At 32.3% G+C, this 22234-nt stretch overlaps 1 protein-coding gene across 1 annotated transcript; it reads right to left on the bottom strand.

The window, feature by feature from the left end:
• Positions 1–1715: 1715 nt before the first annotated feature.
• Positions 1716–13733, bottom strand: LOC131631299 (uncharacterized). The gene is made up of 22 exons (XM_058902101.1): positions 13576–13733; positions 13178–13500; positions 12909–13012; positions 11428–11496; positions 10942–11002; positions 10697–10836; positions 9901–10090; positions 9272–9333; positions 9014–9102; positions 8780–8849; positions 8629–8688; positions 7555–7701; positions 7405–7443; positions 7259–7296; positions 6387–6473; positions 5772–5937; positions 5532–5609; positions 4779–4915; positions 4301–4377; positions 3439–3508; positions 2677–2742; positions 1716–2149 (listed from the first exon to the last, which is right to left on the bottom strand). Exons 1-22 carry the CDS (start codon positions 13633–13635, stop codon positions 2015–2017), a joined length of 2268 nt encoding a protein of 755 aa, XP_058758084.1. The 5' UTR covers positions 13636–13733; the 3' UTR covers positions 1716–2014.
• Between the last annotated feature and the right edge of the window lie 8501 nt (positions 13734–22234).

Genomic DNA, 22234 nt, shown 5'->3' on the forward strand with positions numbered 1-22234 from the left:
ATACTTCCAATCCAAGATCATCATTATAACTTGCATCATTAATTAAACTTTGTATCATGTTAACTTCATCAGTAGTTGGAGTGACTTTAAGATGAATATTGTCAAATGTCTCTTTGTGTAAGAAATTAAGAATAGGTTTAAAGATCTCAACTTAGCAGATAAAACAAACATAAGGTAATCAACCACACAAGTATTCTAATTATTCACATTCAGCTGTTTGCATCTATCATCTAGAGTCCAAACTTTCATAATCAAATCTACCTTTGCCACAATAGAGAAGAATAAGGTAATGGTTCAGACAATTCTTGATCAAAATGGAGCAATTGAATGTGTTCTAATTATCTAATCAACTCAAATTATAAACGAATGTATCAGGCCTAACAGAAGAGTAAGAAACATGGTTTCTTCCGTTGGTGTAAGTGTAAAAGATACCATTACACTCAGACTTTATAATTCCCATTGTCAACTTTAAATTGATTGCAAAATATGAATTTTTAACTAAATCATATTAGTTCAGTGGTAAGTGCATTGGACCTTTTTTTAAGGGTGTTCAAGCCCCCTCACCACCAAATTGTTATGGGAATTTCTTATTCTAACCTATAGGGTGAAAACACCCTTTAGAATTTCGAAAATGCCCCCACGAAAATCAAAAATGCACTTTCGATACGCATCCTTCACAAGCCCAAAGTCTATCCACCCTATTTTAAAGAGAAAACAAATCGGAGATATATCTTCGGTTGGTCACAGAAATGATCTCCGGTAAATTAGTGCAGGACGGGCATATGCCCGTTTGCCACCCCTAATTTCAAGTCAATTTTTTTTTGCTTTCAATGTATCAACATACCAGAAATGCAATGTCGGGTGCGTCTCGGAAATGTATTTTCAATTTCCAATGTTATTTATAAATATGAATCATAATAAATAAATTATTCTAATAAAAGTAAATTAACTACATTTTCTATAATTTATTTAATATTTTTTATTTTTAACTAAAATAATTTATATTATTAGAATAAGACAAATTATAAATAATGTGGAATTTTATTTGTCACTTAAGTCACACTGCATCATGAATGCAGCAGTCATGTTTTAAAAAAACACAAATTGAGTGGGAACTAAAATCATTACAAAAATTAAAATGAAGGAATCAATAAATAAAATTTTAAAATAAAATTAAAATTTAGAAATAAATTAAAAATAAAAGAACAAAATTACAATTAAATCCATATTCTTTTTAGAAAAAACTGTAAGTTGACGGCTAAAAGATATACCATAGCTATAAGCATAAAGTGATTTGAATATATAGAATGAAGACTTTTAACTCTAAGAGAAAAAGGTTCATACACTGACAGTGTAAAATTAGTTTACACTGTCAACCAATCACAACCTTGTATCAGAATAAATCACACTTCAAATTAAAAATTCTTTTAATGACAAGGCAATTTGTTAGTTTTCTATTGGATGAAAGTGTAAAATGATTTTACACTGTCGATATAAATTAAACTCAAAATCCAATAGTAGAGAGAATAGATTCCATATAGAGTAGGCAAATGACTATATGATAGACTATTATATCCTAGTTTGATATATATAGTGGACCTAATTTAGTATTGAATACTATTTTTTTCGAATAAAAGCTTTTTATATATTCTATATAAAATAACAGTTAATATTGATTATTGAATCACAAGACTGATTTTGACCGACTATCCGTATAAAATTGAATTTACCGATAATAAATAAACTGAGATAGAATTTTGGCACAAGAGTCTGAAGATCATAATGCTGTACAATGCACAAATTTCCAATTCTAAATAACTCTGCATTTGATGCTTTCACCTTTCTCCACAAAGATACAAAATGCACTGAATAATATGGAAGCGAACCCTGTTTGCACGACTCAGATTATGGGTCAGGTGTCAGTTCTCAGAAACATGAGCATGAATATTCCTTTTTCTTCTTCAAAATTTTTCAGATTATAAGGAAGAAATTAATCAGCCAAAAGTGATTGGATTCAGCTCTGCTTTGATACTAGCTCGATGTCAGATCCAACTTCAGCGATCTTGGAGTCCTTAGAACCCTTGGCTGCTTTTGCAATGCTCAAAACATCAAAGTCTAGTGCTATTTTTTTGACAAGACCCTCTAGCATCTGTTTTAAGAGGATTTGACAAATGAAAGGTTCAGTAAAGCATTTCGCAAGCACATGAATTTATTAACATGAAATCTGTCAAATGTCGCCTTTTGGTGAATGATTAACCTTCATTAGTTCTATATTGATGCATTTTACATGTAAATATTCAACCCAAAAATAGTATGTAATTTGATTAAATTGTTTTTTTATTCTTTTTTAATAAACTAAATGCTCATTCATTCTTGCAACTTCTAGTTTCCAAAGGGATGTCTTTCCTTATGCAAATCATGTATAACAAAACAAGGGTGTTCCACTGACTAGGCTATAAAATTCTAATCACCATAACAATTTTCGCAAAAAGGTCAGCAGGTGTAGACATAAGTAATAAATGATTTGAATAATCAGGTTTTGCAAAAGCATATTGTAACAAACGAGCAAAAAACTAGTAGTTACCTAACATGCAGAACAGCTTGACTTGCATACAGACAGACTATAATAAAGATAATGTACCCAAAAAACAGATGAGACACAGAAACTTAACATACCAGTGATCCAACTGCGACCAAAGCACGGAATTTGGAATCAGGTCCTACATTTTCATCCTCGACAATCTGAACAAAACAAAATACATATCAGTATTAATCAGAAATATATCATCGCAAATTTGATTTTTAAATAATGTACTAATATGAAATCAAGATATTGTCATTTTTCTTCAATTTGAGGACTATTATGATATGATATTTTATATTAGAATATTATTAGGATATTAGCTTCAGGGATTGGTATGGATGGATAATGATATGAACGAGATTTGGGTATTATAATTATAATGCTCATTGTATACTTAAATGACTTTACTCTTTCCCCATGTTTACTAACTTTTAAGGGAGGGCTCTCTAAATGCTTAGGCGCGTATCAGTTTGATTACACAAATAATGAGAAATAATCAAACATATGGGTTTTGTTCAATATTTGGTGCACATAATTTCACAGAAGAACAAGACAAGAACTATAGAAAGTGTTGCAAGAAAACAAAAACAGAGCATCCTGCTATCTTCAGTTTTATCTGTGTGCAAAACACAACATTAGGATTTTATTTTATCTCAAGAGGAGCACTATTGGAATAACACATTCTGTGCTGATACCAAAAATAAAACTTAATGAGTAGCCACTTTGTCCAAAATTATTAACTGAAACTTCGGTTTTTGATACAGCCTACTACACTTGATGGAGTCGGTTTACCAAGTGTGATAAGGTTTGGTGATGTGGTGGTTATACCCAGGTAAAAATAACATAAGACATACCTCCAGTGCTGCTGATAGAACTTGAGATTGACCTTCTTGATCCTTAGATTCAATCAATAGTACTGCATAACTGGGGATCATATTTAAAAGTAAAAGTTATTGCATGCTTACGTTGTGGACGAGTAATATTGCATTTCTGAAATAAAATCACTATTGGCAAAAATTATGAACCAATAACTGATATCTATATATTAAAATATCCAAAAGCCACCACCACCTCTTCAGTATCTATACTAGATGCAGCAGGGTGGTAAGGTTAGTTAGGGTGGCACACTGAGCAAAGAAAAAATCCAAATGCTCGAGATTTGCCCAACTACCAATTTTTTGTTCACCAAAACAATTTATTTAGGCCCAGTTTGGATTAGATTCTAGTTTATTAGAACTTCTCAGGCAAAATAAGTTCAGGGTTCTTCAATTGTGAAAGTTTTTTAAGATTATAGGTATATAAGGAAAAGCTCAATGAAAAAACTGAAAAAGTAGAGAAGTAGAAGTTAACTTCAATATATAAATTTTAGTTATTATTTAAAAACTCATAGTCATTGCAAACTATTTATTTTAATATTCCTGTTCTCGTAAGTGCTGGCGGAGAAGTTTATCCAAACCAGCTCTTAACCTTTTTTCGGATATAAAAAAATCAGAAAGCCCTGGAGCACTTTAAGGAGACCGTATCTTCTATTTAGAACAAACACGTAAAGAATAACAAGAAATTTGAAACACTGAACAAACAAATTATAATAAGTAAATATAAATACAAGAGACACTTGTGAAATTCCAATAATAAGTACTGTTATTTTACAAAACAAGTTTGCGGCAACCTACAGTCAATAAAAGACTTCAGTGTTTGTATAAAAAACTGACTTACTTGAGTATCAATGTAGAGTAGGACAACTGCAAATTTTTGTTTGTAGTTGAACTACAGCTTGAGAAAGCATCAAGAATCTGCAACTCAGACACAGCACAAGTAAATGACCAAACTCCACCACCAGAATTAACCAAAAAGAGATGGACAAATTCAATTCATATAATTTCTCAAAAATGTTTTTTAATAAGAAAAGGGGCGTAAAATGTATAGGAGAGTTGAATTAATCTAATTAAACTGCATTTTTAAAAGCCAATGTAGACATGAAACACACACACACACACACACAAACACACTAGTAATACTTGAAACCAGAGCCATGAAAAGCTCTATATTAATCAGAGAAGATATCAGTTCAATTTAAAAACAGAAGTGTTACACAAGAAAATTTCTACATAACGTTGGTTCTCCAAACAATTCTTATCAACTCCTTTAAATAAACCAAGTGAAAAATAAATAAATAAAATAATGAGCTACTAACCTCACTGCGATGTTTCAGCAACCAGTTGTAGTAGCAAGAATTCTTAAAGAGATTAGTGACAGCACGAACACTGGTCAACAGATTTGCCGGAATTGTTGGGTTTATGGTGACCTTCTTAATCACTTCCATAAAAATGTCTGCATGTAAAGGGAGAAAATCAATGAAACATTTCACCCCATCAGTAAAGCACAAGAAGAAAGAAAGATACAACAACAATAAAGCAGCTAAGCCTTATCCCACTAAGTCAGGTTGGCTACATGGATCAAACGACACTATAATGTTCTATCATGAATCATATCTCTAGCCAAACCATTGACTTTTAAACTTTCTTAATAATCTCTCCAATGCCTTTTCTTGGCCTTCCACTGCCTCTAGCGATTGGCCTACTCTTCATTCAATTTTCTCTCATTACTGCAAAACATATAGGTCTCCTCCACACGTGTTCAAATAACCTAAGTCGAGATTCAATCATCTTTCTATAATAATACTATCATTCCCAACCATATCTTTTCTAGTATTGCCACACCTCTAGCACAACATTCTCATCTTTGCTACATTGATTTTATTCTCGTGTTGGTTTTTTAAGCTCAACACTTCATCCCATAAGACTTTGTCGATGATGATGATATCAAAGAAAGCACGAGAAGAAAGATAAGGTCCAAAGTTAAAGGAGTGTCTGACATTGTAAAAATGGAGTTAAACGTATTATTGCCATAATATAATGTCACAACAAAATTATGGAAATGCTGATACCTTTTTCAGATTCAAGATGCTTGTGAAGTGCAACAGCCCCTTCTGGGTGAAGAACTAACATCCTTACGATATCAATGACTGCATATAGAAAGCACAACATGAAGTAAGAAAATGATTTTCCTAAAAACCAGAGAAGTGTGCTGATTAAGAAACAAGCATACTAAAAAACAAATTTGATCCAATGATTTTACAGAGATAACAGCACAACACAAGAAACAAAATTCAGAAACTTTGACTAACCAGGAAATATCATTGTGATTGGCCATGAAGATAGCATTTTCAGTAGCAAGGCTATTTCAGAATCTGCAAATTTACTAGCATGGTAATGTGAAGTATCTTTCAGTGTTTTAACAATGGCATCCAGTCTGGAAACATCCAACTCAGCCAAAGACAACTTCTGCTTTTCCTATATGAAATTGACAGTACAACCAGATGCTCAGAAAATTCACTATTGAATTCACATGTCATCATCATAACAATTAAGAAAATTAATGATGAGGTACACAAGCATGCTTTCTAAAACATGCAACTTTATTGTGCGTAAACACAGCAAATCCTGGCACTAATAATATCAAACGCACAGTTCACTTGACTAGGGTTTATATTTTTATATCAAAGAACATCATTAGATGTAGATCCCCGCGCCAAAAGGCTTGTTTGCAGTATGTGAAGTTAGGATGATCAACATGTACATTGGATTTGGAATTTAGAAAAGTTCCCCAATCTTTGACATTGTAGGTGAGTTCAACATCATAAATTTAAGTTTCTTCTACCAAAAGGTGTGTTTTAACAGTATGTATTACACAGTAATAACAAGGAGGAAAAAGAACAAATATCTTCGATCATGTAGCCTACCTGGTCGGATAATAAGGCATTATTGAACTCGACGACCTTTTTAAGGATCCCATCAAACTGAGCAGTATCAAAAACAAGCATCCCTTTCTGACAATGGGAAAAAAAACTGGGCGTGAGCTATCAAATTAAACTATTACTGTGAAGAAGGAATAACTATATAGCTCTGTAATAAGGAGGTTTGAACATTGGATTTTCTCCGGAAAAAATAATCACACTATTTCAAACACTAATCAGTTCCACAAGTTGAATCAAATACTTGTACAGAGCAACGCTCTATAAAGATGATATATTGACATATGTGAACATCTTATCAAAATAACAACGGTAGTAGTAAAATTAACTTCAGACTACAAGAAAATGCAACGTTGATACAGGGTCTCATCAAGCAATTTTTCTTAAGAGAACAAATTTACAGCAAAGGTTTTACCAAGTAAGATCTATCATAAACAATTTATTGCTATTAAGCTCCACCTAGAGCCATATTGGCCTTGAACTTACCCCTCTAATAGGCAAGAAAAAATAAACCACAATGATACCAAAGTACAAAATGTACAAACTCCTTTCTTTTAAAAAAAAAAATACCAATCAGATGCTCAGATTATAAATTTATGCAATCGTCATGACAAACAAAATATAGCATGTTAGGACTGAGACATTGTGACATGACCTGGGTTAGACTAATGGATTGTCCCAATAAATAACAATGCATGCCTTTACTTTAATCAAAATAGAAAAACATATAACTACAGTAAAAAGGCATATGAGATCATCCACATTTTTGGGCCTTAAAACTTATATGTTAAAATGTATGATTGTATTCCTTCAAGACAAATATCTCAGCAACTTCCATAGCAAAGTGTATGAAAGCACACCTTAGGAATATGCTTGAATGTAGGCTTCGCAGAGATATCTGATATTAAAAAATAAACAAGGTTAATTGGGACTGAGTTGCACAAGACATATTACAACATGAATGTGATGAATTCATGCATGACAAAATAAGGCGAATTTTTATTACCAGATGTGCGTGAATGTTGACCTGGTACGTAAGCATTGGCTGAAAAGGAAAAAAAAAACGACAAAAACAATCAAGTAGCAAAAAGGAGTATTACAAGGATAATGAACCTCATTGATCGCCATCAATTTATTATTATAACACTATACTTACAGCCGGTGTATGGATCACGAAATGAAGCATCAAAAGTAATATCCTTTTGTCCACTATTTTGAAGTATGAACTGTACGACTTGTTCACGAAAGGAAAGAGGAAGACCCTCCTTGAGTAGCCATTTATCAGCAACATCATATGCATTATCTGGAGACATTTTTACAATTTTCATTAATAGTTAGCATTTAGCAGATTCTTATCATTCACATGCTCAAATCATTTAGAGCATACAAACTACGAAGCCATGAAAGCAAAAAATCAAAAGGTTGCGCAGACAAGGGCAAGGTTTGATTCTCAGCATATAAATAAAAACAAGATTAACAATTGCAAGTCAGAAGAAAAACTACAGCAGAAATTGGGCGAGAAAGTAACTGATCAGAGTAAATGGCTTTGTGCATCAAGTACAAAGTATTTCAAACCTAATGCATCATTCCTAAGCCTTAAAAATTGAAACACTCATAAGAAAAGGTATTACATTACCTTCGCATCGCAAAAGAATAAAGGAAAATAATATTTGAATTGCTTGACACATTTTCCTAACAAATTTCTTGCTACTATCTATAGTACTGTGATTTAAGACTTCAAGGAATAAGCAAAAGTGAAATGCAAAATAAACAAAAATATGAATAGTCAACAGTCTACGCTGTGATTTATTCACAGATAGAGCAAAATTCTCTTATTTTCAGTACATTTAGCCAGCAAGCATCCATACACGTGCAATTTGCCTCCTGGAAACTAAAACAGCCTAACATACCAGTTGTTGATTGACAAGACCCGGTAGTTCATTTTCAGGATCATTAATATCTACTATAAATTCTATAATAACTATAAGAATAAATTCATCCACTGTTCTAAGTTCTTATAACGAATTTGTTTAGTATTAGTGTGAGAAACTATTGAAATAATTCAATATACAATAACATGTTTTAACTGACTTCCAAAATTCCATATAAATTTATTTTTCCAATGCATTTAAGTGTACAAACAGATAATAACATCTAGCTGTGGCACAAGAAAGTCAACCCTGACATTAGTAACTCAATGAAAGTTGCAACCTGTGGTGAAAATTTGTACCTGATCGGTTGTATGGCAACTTCCTGATAGGCATACCATCTCCAATATCCACATCAAACACTGAATAGCCAGAAATAAATTTTGTAAGAAAGGAGTGTAAAGAAGGTAAGCCAAGTGATTAACTATCAAGGAAAAAAATAAGGAAACTAACCATAATCATACTGAGCACCATCGAAGAGAGGGCGACTTGATCCTTCTGGTCCATCAACAACCTCACCAATCTTGAGGAAAACATAAAATGTTAATAAAAAACTACTGTAAAATCATTTATAGATGGCACTTCAAAACTTGGGATTGACTAAGGGAACAGAATTACAAAGGTTAAGGGAACAGAAACCATATAAGTTAAATTTTTCCATTTGGAATTTACAGGTAAGAGAATTACTTTATCCCATTTCTGTTCTGCCATGTTCCATGCATAAGCCACCCCATTATCTCCCTCTCTAACTACTTTTGTCTGGCCATCAGAAGTTCCTGTTCAGAACCAGATGGGTTGTTGTATTATGTATGAAATTATCAACATGATACACAAAGGAAAAAACACTCTGACCACATTTAGTATTGGCCACAAATATAAATCAAAAATGTCACTGGATCAGATACCGCTAAATTTATCTTGAAAAGATAACAGTTAAAATCAAACCTGGGATCTTCAGTGCATCCAAGCCTGGTAACTCCTCCAATTTTAATCCACCAACCCTCTTTCTGGCATAAATTAACAGATCAAGCTAAGTTTATCAGTAATAGTAAGACATAATTTATTCAAGTATGAAGAAATCCATAGATTAAAAGTTAAAAACAAAAACAGGAAACGTAATGATTTACTTTACATGAAGTAAAAAGTTCCCAAGAAAATGAAATCAGTTATTCACCAAGGACAAATGAACCATATTATTCAGATTGAAACTATGGTTAATAAATTCACAATATCTATATACCTATAGCATATAATTTTGTCCTTTTTATAATAGTATTTAAATCGTTAATTAAAAAAATCAGTTAAGTCTCATTGCAATAGGAACAATCCATTGCAATATGAACAATATCTTGCACTATAAAGGGACCTTAATATCAAAAATTATTTGATTTGATTGTGGTATATGACAAAAATATATATAATTAGGTGCAATGAAAAATATATACAACTAAACGCAACAGAAAAGCGGACAAACGGACACATTAGTGACCTTCATTCTGCTAGTGCACGGATAAGAAGAGAAGCTGATGAGACGGGAGTAGAATGTGCATTATGAGAGCCAACAAAAATCCTACCTGCTAGACTTGTATTGAGAAAGTTGTGAAGTGTATAAATCAAGCTCCAGCTGGTCAGCAAAATAATCTTGATTTATGGTCCAAATGCGTACAACTCCATCGGAACATGCTGTCACAATATCCCCATTTTCCATAAATTTTGTATCCCAAACACAACCAGGATGCTCTATGCTCTGAACACAAACTCCATCTGGAAAATGTTTGACAAAAAAAGTTCATAATTCTGAGGTACAAGTTCCACAAGATGAGGCAGAAAAAACTAAGGCAACCAACCATGTGTAAATCAGATGCCTTTGGACAGATTAAAACCCTAAGTGCTTCACACGCATGGCATGGCAATTTGATCAGTGAAAATGGAAGGGTATATTCATATGATACGCCAAAACAAAACATGTGACATTTTCTTATAAAGTAGACAAACAAACAAACAAACAAACAAACAAACAAACTAGCTTATATTTAAAATACAAATAAATTGGAAAAACAGTAGATGTAAAAATTAAAAATTTTAATCCTGAAGCTGTGAGTTGTGAAAATTCAGCTGAGCTGACAAAAGAGATCATAATATCAAGCAGTTTCTTACAACTGTTGGCCGGAATAAAGAATGGGGTGAGACATCCCCCTATAAACTTCATGAAGACGGACCAAGATTAATTCTTGAACTCCCCAAGGACACTAAAAAAACCCGTAAAACTTAACAATATTGAGTAGGTATCACTAAAGCAATATATGCAGATAATGTTCAAATGAAATGACAAGTGATCTCTACAGCATGAAGCAAGAAAGAGGCCGTCACCTTTCCATATTTTTGCAAAACGGTCTTCGCTGCCACTGACAATAAGTCCTGATGCATGTGAATCAACTGAATAAACAATTGCAGTATGACCAACCATCTCCATTAACACTTCACCACTTACTGCCCATAATCTGAGAGAACTGCAGTAATGGAAACAAGTCAAGCAGGATAAATATATTTTCTGATGCAGAACCAGACATTCAGTATTAATTAAATCTAGAGTAGCATGTGCAGAATGAACCTACCCATCATGGGATGCAGACAGGATTCCTAGATCAGACATCACAGCCAAGCCACGAACTGTATCTGTACACACCTCAAAGGTTATCAGCATTTGCAGTGTTATTAGTTTTAATTTAGAGTTAGACACTTAAAATAACAAAAATATGGTGCCCATGGCAGCATAAAAGAATATAATATGACTGCCTTAAACATGTTCTCAAGGAAACACTACTGCTAGAACTTCCTTGTCGTAAAATCGAAGACATGGACCAAATAGAAAAAAATCACCCTAATAAAATAACTGACCGGAAAATGAAATCAATTCACAAATAACTGACCGGAAAATAAAATCAAATCACAAATATATTGAACTTCAACACTAAGTCTACCATTCCTCACCAATCAAAGAAGTGTGAGGAAAATAAACCAAAAAAACCTATAAGTTAACCATTACAAATTGATGAGAAAAACAAAAAGTAAAATGGGTGTCTAAAGATGGGAAAGCAAACCTGTATGTCCTTCAAAAGTATGTAAACAAGTTTTTCCCTTCCAAGTCTTTAAAGTAGTGTCACTTGAACCTAGAATGATAGAAGAAAAGTTAAGAAACTCACTTCAGTCCAATACCATTTCAATATCATTTACAAGAATAGATGTTGTGAATACCAAGTATAAATACTTCCTTAGAGCATCTCCAATATGGAGAACTTATTTCGATTGATTGAGTTATTTATGCGGGATCAAATTGCCACATTGCATTTAAGTAACATCTAAGCAATTTAAACCAATTTCACTTCAATGGTGATTTCAATAAGCAATCTATATGTGGTCCAATCAATTTATACTTGGTCCCACGAAGTATCAAGATTAATATTATTTAATGATAAGCAACACATTTTTTGCATTGCTTCATGAAACAACTTACACAAATATTTAAGCAATGAGAACGTCACGTGTATCAGCTCCAATGGTAAAAATGCTAAGTTTCGGAACTTATAAATCCTAGTGTGCATTAAGCAACCTCCATTGGAGATGCTCTTAGAGACATGACTATAAGGGTCTGTTTAGGAGGGGAATTTTAGAGGGGAGGGGGAGGGCTTGCTTTTCTTTTCTAAATAAACAAGCTATAAAATGTTTCTAAAAATGAATGAGGTGTGATTGAATTGTTATCCGATCATATATCATGGTATTCTATCAATTTTTTTAAAATATAGACCTAACCCTCCAAAATCCTCTTAAATCCCCTTCAAAAAGAGACCTTAAGACTCTGTTTGCAAGTTTGGAGGAGGGAAATAGGGAAATCTTTCACTTTTTCGAGAGAATTTTTCTGTAGAAAATAACAATTGAATGCTCATGCTTTATATATTTTTAAGTTTGAGAGTATTATAACTACATCAGTTGAATTTAAAGAATTTAAATAAACCCTCTAAAATCTTACTCCCTAAAGCCACCATAAAATGAACGGAGCGAAGCGGAGTGGAATGTAGCAAAATGGAGCAGCGGAATGGTATGGATTTCATTTCATTCCATCACTTACCACCATATTTCTTCCCCTCAGATTTGGACGAAATGAAGAATTTGTCTTGTTCCATCCTAAAATTTCCAAACAATGGAAAGGAATATTCATTTTGTTTTGCTCCATTCCGCTACGTTCCACTCTGCTCTGCTCCGTTCATTTTATGATATCCAAATATAGCCTAAGGGTATGCTTGGGAGATGGATTTAGGAAGAGAGGGGAGTACTTGTTTTCTTTTCTAAATTAAACAAGCTATAAAATGTTTCTAAAAAAGAATGAAGTGTAATTGAATTGTATATATGACCCTACATCATGGTAATCTTATAAATTTTTTTAATCTTAGAAATATATTAAAATATAGACCTGGCCTTCCAAAATCCCCATCTCAAACACAACCAAACCCTATGTGTAACCCAACAAACAAGTGATAATGAAATGTTGTTTCCAAAAAATGTATCAACAAGTAACTAACTATACCTGTAACAAGCTCTCCTGTGGGTAGCTTTATAACTGCTTGAATCGCTGCCTTGTGAGCCTCCCATGTCTCAACACATTGTCCATTCCTCCACCGTTTCAAAGTACTGCACAAGAAATCCAAGTAGCAAGTTAAGACTATAAAATCAAGACGAAAAAACAACAATAAATAGATTGATCAGTATCAACAGAATAAAATCACTCCAATGAAATAAATGGAAAAACCTAACCAGTCAAATTCAGTATAAATAAACTGGTATTGAAAACCCTACCAATCAATGGAAGACGAAACAAGATCTCCATCATCAAACGCAATGCCGGTGACCTGATACTGATGACCTTTGAGTGTATGAAACTTCCCACCGGTATTCAAGTCCCAAACCAAGACAAGAGTATCCATGCCGCCGGAAGCCACACCGCCGTGAGGCAAATCGGAATTCGGAGGAATCCATGTCAACGGGCCGACGAAGCTGGTGTGACCTACCAGAAGTTTGGAAGAGGTGAATTTGCGATTGTCCTGAGTCCATAACCTAACGGTTTTGTCCCTGGAGGATGTGGCTATGTCGCCGTTGCCGCAGATGGTTATTCCACGAACCTGGTGGTTGTGAAGGGGTTAAGGGAATTATCAAAGGAATTATGAATGAAATTGAAAGGTGAAGAGGAAACTTACGTCGTCTTCGTGGCCGTGAAGTTCACAGCGTAACTGGTACTCTTTGAAATCAATGTCCATTTGTTTGTTTGAGAGAGATAAAGGATCGAACGCGCAGAGCTTAGAAGGAAAACTCAGCTTACACTCTAGAAACTAAACCTTTACTTCTTCAACCTCCTTCCTTTTATTCTCTTTTTATTTTTATTTTTGTATTAGGTCCAATGAAAACTAAATGCTTGCTTATGGCACAAGTATAAATAAATAAAATTGAATAAGCTGTTTTATAATAAAAAATAAAATAAACTTAAATTATTTTTGTATATATGTTAGTAATTTATTTTTATGAAAGTTGAGGAAAATGAAGAAGTTGAGGAAATTGTCGATGACTACTTGTTGGAAGAGATAGATTGAGAAGAGTTATCAAACCACCTCAGAGACTTGAGTATGCAGATCCCATAACTTATGCCTTAATTTATATAAGTGAGGTTCTAGATGAAGAACTTAAAGACTATAAGGAAGTTATGAGGAGTCAAAAAAAGACTGAATAACTTAAGGCCATGGATGATGAGATGAAATCTTTTCATGATTACCACACCTGGGAATTGATCAAGAAACCTGCTGGAGCCAGGTTAGTCAGCTGTAAGTGGATTTTCAAAGTTAAGGAAGGAATAAAAGGAGTGGCTTCGAAAAGATAAAAGGCAAGATTGATCGCAAAGGGGTGCACCCAAAAATAAGGTGTCGACTTTAATGATGTGTTCTCGTCAGTTGTAAAGTATAGATCCATCAGGATGTTGTTAGCTATGGTGGCGAAGTTCGACCTAGAACTTGAACAGATGGATGTGAAAACTACTTTCTTGCACTGGTATCTCATCATTGCACACCGCAAATTCAAATTAGGGTGAGAGAGGTTATTTGTTATTCTGTAACACTTGTAATCTTGTATGGAAGAGAAAGTAAAGAATAACAGTTTATAACCAATTTTATTATCTTCTTTACATCTGCAAGGTTTCTTGGTAGTTAAGAATTTGTTTATACTTTGTTTTTGGCATCATTTTTCCACACCAACCCATCAATATCTCAACAACCTATAGTTATATCAACAACCCATAACTATCTCAACAATATGACTTATACTCTTAACAACTCATAGTTATCTCAACAACCCATAATTATCTTAACAATATGAGTCATATTTAACAATCTTCACATTGGTGAATATCAAACCCCTATGAAGACTTCATGCATAACAATTTTCCCCGAAAACTAGGGAGGTACACATCCTACTTAACACTGATAAACATACAACAAGTCTAAACAATGTTTGAACTTATCACTGGTAACTGGCTTGGTCGATATATCAACTACACTCTCTAAAGTGTGAACCTTCTAAAGTAATATATGTCGCCAACAACTCCCTGATTTTGTGGAACCTAACATCAATATGTTTGATTCTAGCATGATACACCTTATTGTTCACCAAATAGATAGCATTGTGACTATCATAATGCAACTGAACTCCACCTTGCTAAACACCAAACTCATTCACTAACCCTGTAAGCCACAATGCTTCCTTGGGAGCTTCAGTTACTGCCATGTATTCTGCATCAGATGTAGACATAGCTACTATAAATTGAACTAATAATTTCCAACATATAGGTCCCCCGCAAGAGTAAAGACATAACCTGTTGTAGACCTCATATCATCCATATCACATGCATAGTCAGAGTCAACATATCCCACAACTGATGGAATACCCTGCTCCAAGATGAACATGATACTGTGATCTATTATACCCTTTAAGTACCTTAACATCCACTTGATTGCTTCCCAATGTTGCTTCCCTGGCTTTGACATGAACTTGCACACTTGATTAACTGCTTGTGCAAAATTCGGTCTAATCCAAACCATAGCATATATCAAACAACAAATTGCACTGGCGTAAGGAATCTTATACATATCTTCAATCTTTGGGTCTATCTTCGGACATTGTTCCAAAGAGAGGTTAAAATGATTCGCCAATGGAGTACTCACAAGATTTGCTTTGCTCATGTCAAATATGCTAAAAACACCTTCAACATAGCTTTTTTGAGACAACAAGATTTATTAGCTCATCTGTCCCTGTAAATTTCCATCCCAAAAATCTTCTTTGCAGCACCTAGATTCTTCATATCAAACTCCTTACCTAACTTGGTCTTCAACTCATTTACATCATGCAAATGGTTGACATCAATCGATATATCATCAACATAAAATAAAAGGAAAATAAAATAATCGTCATAAAGGCTTCTCACATAAACACAACAGTCATAATCACACCTTTTATAGCCAATCCAAAGCATTTATGAATCAAAACAACTAGGAATGGAAGAAATGTTGGGTTTATAAGAGAGATGTCATATATCCCCATTGCCTTAAGGTTATGGGTGTTAGGGGTGGGAATAGGCTGGGCCAAGCTACGCTTTGCCAAGCCTGAGCCTGGCCTACAAAAAATTACAAAGCTTAAGTCCGGCTTGTGGCCTATCATAGGCTTATTTTTAGGTCTGAGCCTGACCTTTTCGAAGGCCTATATGACGTATTAGCCTACATAAAAACCTATTTTATTTAAACATTTATAAATAAGCACTTCAACTAATGTTTAAATAGACTAACAAATTAAAATATCAATGAGACTAAATACTTATTTGCGTTTACTTGTTCAAGTTTATCTATTAACATAAGTTTTGCGAAACTATTTGTTTAAGAGAACTTATGACAATGTTCATAAGCTTTTTTTTCAATTTATCTTCATAAGTTCTTCAAGATAACGAGTATTTATTTTTGTATTTTAATTTAAAGTACAAATAAAATATAATAATAATAATAAATTTATTTTTATTTATTTAAATAGGCCGGTCTGATAGGCTTAAAAGTTTTTTTAATGGCTTGTGGCCAGGCCTTTTTAACTAAATATGCTAATAAAAAAGTCTGGATCTTTTCTATTTTAAAAAAAGCTTGGTCTGGCCTGAGCCTGTGTAGGCTAAGCCGTAGGCCCCTATTAGTCGGCTTGGCGTATTCCCACCCATATGGGTGTATATGTGGTGTCAAAGTCTCTTGTAACCATGAACGTTTGACCCATTGACACTTTTAGACCTTGCTCCCCAGACTTCCCCAACAAATTCCTATTATCATAACCCTCGTTTTTTATTATCATTCCTTCAAATTGTTATATAACATAAAATCTACATCTCATATCCAATTCATTTCTTAAACCTTCCAATTTATATATCATTTAAATGATTATGATATACCACACGATACAAATAACACACAAGACTAAAATATATACAAACAACTTGCATATAATAATAAAAAAGTAGGATCCACAACATAAATTGAGAACACGAAAGAGAAATGAGTGGATGCATTTTAGAGCACGACAACAGAAACAACAAACTTGACATAAAATTTGCCTCTTCGATATTCTTCCATAACGAAGGTGGCATTGATATCTCTGCACACGAGGGAGAAAAGGATGAAGATGAATCACAAGAGATAAAAATCTAGGGGCAGAGGATGAACACGATTCAAATTTTTGATTAAGTATAACAAAATTTTGATTCATGTAAGGTGACTGGAGAGTGGAGTAGCCTCTGGAATATTAAGGCCTCACCTAGAGTAAAGCATCTTCTTTGGAGGATTTGTAGAGACTGTTTCCCCACAAGAGTGAGGTTGTATCAACATTATGTGCCTTGCATGATTATGTGTCTGTTGTGTGCTTCGCATGTGGAGGATTCGTGGCATATTTTTTTCGGGTGTGATGTTACGAAGCGTTGTTGGAAACATGTAGGTTTGGCCCATATTGTGGATTCTCGTCAAAATCATTTCCATGATGCTATCTCTTTGATTTTTGACATTTGTTGTAGGGAGGATTCTATGGTGGCAGGGAGAGTAGCGGTTATGATTGATATTATGTGGAAAAATCGTAATAATATGATTTGGAATAATGAAAGCGAGGTTTCCTCTATCCTTGGTTCTCATGCTCTTTGTGGTTGGCAAGATTGGTTTAAGACTCAAACTCATGGGGTTAGTGAGCACATTCCTGTTATTACGGCTAGATGGAGTCCTCCGGTGGAGGGGAGTATGAAGTGCAATGTTGATGCGGATTTTAACACTTGTAGGGGTGCTACGAATAGAGGGTGGTGTATTCGAGATCATTTGGGGAACTTCGTGTGTGGGGGAGCGGCTTGGGATTTTGGCTCTTTTCCTATTATTGAAGCGGAAGCGTTGGCAATCAAAGAGGCTATCCGACCCGCATATGGAGAAGGTTATCTTCGAAAGTGATTCTCAAAGAACTATCCAAGCTATTCACTCGGATTGTCCCGGTTTGTCCGAATTTAGTTTTATTATTTCTTCCATTCGTAGTTTGTTGCAGAATTTTCCTAACTTTGAGGTTAAGTTTGTAAAGCGCCAAGCAAATTCGGTTGCTCAATCCTTAGCTAAGGCGGCCAATTCTTAGACTAGGCGTAGTTGATTTAATGTGATTCCTTGTATTGCTACTTTATTGATTAATGATATGAGTTGATTTTCCTTTTGTCAAAAAAAAAAAAAGTACGGCAAAAACAAACTTCAATTTTCTATGTATCCGATAAAAGTGATGGTGCAACTTTTGACTTCTCCTATTTTAATGTTAGAACTCATGATTTAGAGTTTAGAAGGAGAGCTTTCTGACTTCCAATTTTAATTTTAATTTATTCTATTTATTTTGTAAAATATTAATTGAATTATTTTTATGTTAAATTATATAATGATTATTTCAATAATATATATCTATCTAGTGGTGAAATGGATCCACGTTAGCCTTAATACATCTTTATCCCATCATAAATAATGTCACATTTGAAAGGAAACAAAAAAAAAACTTTACCTATATGAACTCTACTTGAAAGACATTTTTAATCTACTAGTACTAAACAAGTTATAGAAATCTACAATATAAGAAAAAAAGATGTTCTGAAAAATACATATAAGCCCCTTTGCTTCTAAACTGTGCCACGTGGACACCTTCACCATCTACCACTATTTGGTTTTGTTTTTTTTATTATTATTATTTTCTACACTCATCTCATCATGATTCTTATGCATGCTAAACCATCTTTTTGAAACAAGCTTCTTGGAAAGACAAGTATTTTCTTTTCACTTAATAAAATCTAACTTTTTGGTTTTCCTATTCTTTATTATATTATTTTGATACTGATAAGTAACAACTCTCAATGCACAAGCTTCCATTCAACTCAGACTTTCTTTCTTCTCACTCTTTCATCTCCTTCTTCTCTCTTTCTTTCATCTCATTTTTGTAGTAGCTTCTTCCATTTTTTTCAATGTTTCTTTATAGTATTTGTTTAACAACTTTAATTTCGATTGATTTTCAGGTTCAATTTCATTGTTTAAGAGATATCCCGTTTCTATTACCTTCAGGTATTTTCAGTTTCTTTGTTTATCAACTTTAATTTTTGTTCTATTTTAATTTTTTCCCCATCTTCATTCATTATGTATTGCTTTTTTGTTCTTCATCTTTGACTAATCAGATCTACAAAGAAGAGAAAATAGATCCAGATCTACAAAGAAGGAAAAATAGATCCAAATCTAGAAAATCAATTTCTGTGAATCTTCTTCCATTTCAGGGGCTCTAGGTTTCCAAATTCAACATGTTGTCACCACTTTTCAATTCTGAGTTTTTTAACCTACCACTTTTCAAAAAAATTCTATTTTTCTTCAACTTACATACCAAACTCACTTTTCAACCATCCTTACAAATCGCATATCTTTGTCTATGCAACTCCTTTTTTACAAAACAACCCAACAATTATTTTTTTAAACATTTAAAATTTTATATTTTTTTATTATACTGTTTATATCTAAAACATTAGAACAAAAATCAAATATTTTATTACTAATTTAGAAAAGACAACTATATAAAAAAATAAATGATGAGATCTCAAAATTGATATATGAATATTTTTTTAAAAATGTTTCTATGATAAAATCTTCAAAAAATTTAAATTTTTAAAACATAGCTTTAATAGACCTAAATTATTCTATATCTTTGTCTATGCAACTCCTTTTTTACAAAACAACCCAAAAATTTTTTTTTAAACATTTAAATTTATACTTTTTTATTATATTGTTTAGATCTAAAAATTTAGAAAAAAACCAAATATTTTATTACTAATTTAGAAAAACAACTATATAAAAAATAAATGTTGATGAGATTTCAAAGTTGATATATGAACATTTTTTTTTTAAATGTTTCTATGATAAAATCTTCAATTTTGTTTTTAATAAATTGTATTGCTGTCGTTTTTAATGATTATACAAAAAAAATATAAAATCATAATTTTGTTTTAAATATAGTTTACAAAATAAATTTTAAAATAAATGTTTTTCTATTTTTTATTAACTCATGTGCAGTGTTGTTGTGGTGATAACATAAGCTTGGTAATTGACTTTTTATTATGGATTTCATTCTTAACGCAAGCTTTTTTAATTTTAACAAATATAATATTACATTATACATAAATAATTCTTTAGTTATTAGAGGTTGTAGATTTTTTTACACAATAAATATTATAGTGGCAACAAACACTTCAAATTTCTCTCTCTATCTTGTCACATGTCACATGATGTAGCATAGACAAACACATTAATTTCTTATGTCTAAGCCTTATCACTTATCGAAACTTTATGTAAGAAAATCTATAGCAGAGTTGCAGTAGCTTTTATGTTCAAAGCAGATACAACATTGTGGTGCAAATTGTGAAAAGTGAGGGGTGCAAGATTTCAAATAACAAGATTATTAGTGAAAAATTTCAAAACTCAGAGCATCTACATCCATCAAACTCATTTAAGCACTTTAAATGAGTCCCACTCAATATTTAATATTATTTTACATTTTTCAAAAATATAAAAAACTCAACTACATTTGATAAATATCCGTACAATTCATTAAAAAAATTAAAATAAATGTTACTTAACCTTTGAATACACTTCACAAATTAACCACACAAATTTTTTTATCCAATTTTATTCAATGGAAAGAGTAGACAACACTTGCAACAACTTGAAAAAGTTAAAGAATGATATTGAAAGTTAAACATCCATAGAGCTCTGACACAGTCATGTTGGTTTTTGTGAAAAAAAACGCTATATGCCAAACGATATTTATGCTGTCAGGGGCTCACTTGCATCCCCTCAATGATGTCTTCTTCTTTTTATTTATCTATAGAACTGAAAATTATTTCTTTACATTTAAGATTTTTTAATTATAAATTTTTGCATTAAATTATTTATAAATTATTTCTTCTCCTGGTTGTAATCTCATTAATTTGTCTTCAATTATAAATTATAAATGCTATAATAAAAATAGAGATTTAAGTATAAATTTTTTCTAATGATTAATTTATTCTATATATGATTAATATAATTTTGTTGTATCTATCATGTTATGGGGGTATTGATGTTTAGGATGCTTAACAGATATTGGAGGAGGAGTTACAAACATAACAAAGACGAGATGAAAAGAGTACATGAGATATAAATTGTTTTGTGACTGGGAAAATTTGGATGCAAGAATTGCAAACATAACAAGGATTATTGAGATGAAAATTGTGATTGAGATATTAATTGTATTGTGATTGAGAATATAAATACTAGCAGCTTAATATATTTGGATCAAATTAAAATAATGTTAACTGAGTCCAAATAACTCAATTTTTACATAATAATAAAATAAGTCAATTACTTAATTAAAATTATATTTAAAAAAACGAAAAACTTATCACACTTTATTTGTTTACGGCCAAATTTTTTCTATCTTATCTTAAATCAAAAGTGTTATTTATAATTAATAATTAAGAGTGTTATTTATAAAATTTATTATTGCATTAAACTCTAAAATTTAATATTTTATAATTGTAGTATTGTTGCATTTAACCAATAATTAAGAGTGTTATAATTATTTATGATAGTCTAGAGAATTGTACGATATATAAAATGGTTCAACGATATTAGTTGATTCTTAATTGTGATATAATTATTTGTAGCAATGAAATTGGTCTCATTTACAATTTAGAAACATTATTACATATCTAGGGGTGTAATCGGATCGGTTTGGACCGGTTTTTGGTTGAAAAAAGGTCCGAACCAATGATATTTCCATCGGTTTGGTTTGGTTCGGTTTTCAACATTTTTCAAAAATGGAACCGAACCAAATTAACCGGTTTGGTTCGGTTTGGTTTGGTTTGGTTGATCGGTTTACAATATTTATTTTTTAAAATATTATATTCATCCGTATATTCTCCATTATCGTGTTTTTTGGTGTATTCTATACTATTATTTTTTTAAACATTATATTCATCTGTATATTCTCCATTATCGTATTTTTGGTGTATTTTATACTATTATTTTTTAAAATAATATGTTTCATGCTATATTTGTTCAAACAAATTACAAGTTGCTCTTATTCCATACGAAATAGTGACATCATTTCCTTTGCAAGTTTCCTATCAAATATAAAAGTTAACACTTAGTATCAGAAAGTTGGAAAGGGATTTCAAAGCTTAACATATAGAATATAACAAAACACACATTCATTAACATGTTTCACACCTCAAACACACATCAAAACTATTTTGTAACAAGATCT

This window comes from Vicia villosa, unplaced genomic scaffold (assembly GCF_029867415.1).
Source record: "Vicia villosa cultivar HV-30 ecotype Madison, WI unplaced genomic scaffold, Vvil1.0 ctg.000799F_1_1, whole genome shotgun sequence".
Classification (NCBI taxonomy): Eukaryota; Viridiplantae; Streptophyta; class Magnoliopsida; order Fabales; family Fabaceae; genus Vicia; species Vicia villosa.

Bases quoted from the DNA above. Each gene is read 5' to 3' on its own strand.
- LOC131631299 (XM_058902101.1), bottom strand. From the start codon at position 13,635: ATGGACATTGATTTCAAAGAGTACCAGTTACGCTGTGAACTTCACGGC. The intron at 11,003-11,427 runs GTTTGCTTTCCC...AGGTGTGTACAG, and splicing joins TACTTTTGAAGGACATACAG to ATACAGTTCGTGGCTTGGCT. The intron at 7,297-7,404 runs GTAATAAAAATT...TTTTAATATCAG, and splicing joins TCAACATTCACGCACATCTG to ATATCTCTGCGAAGCCTACA.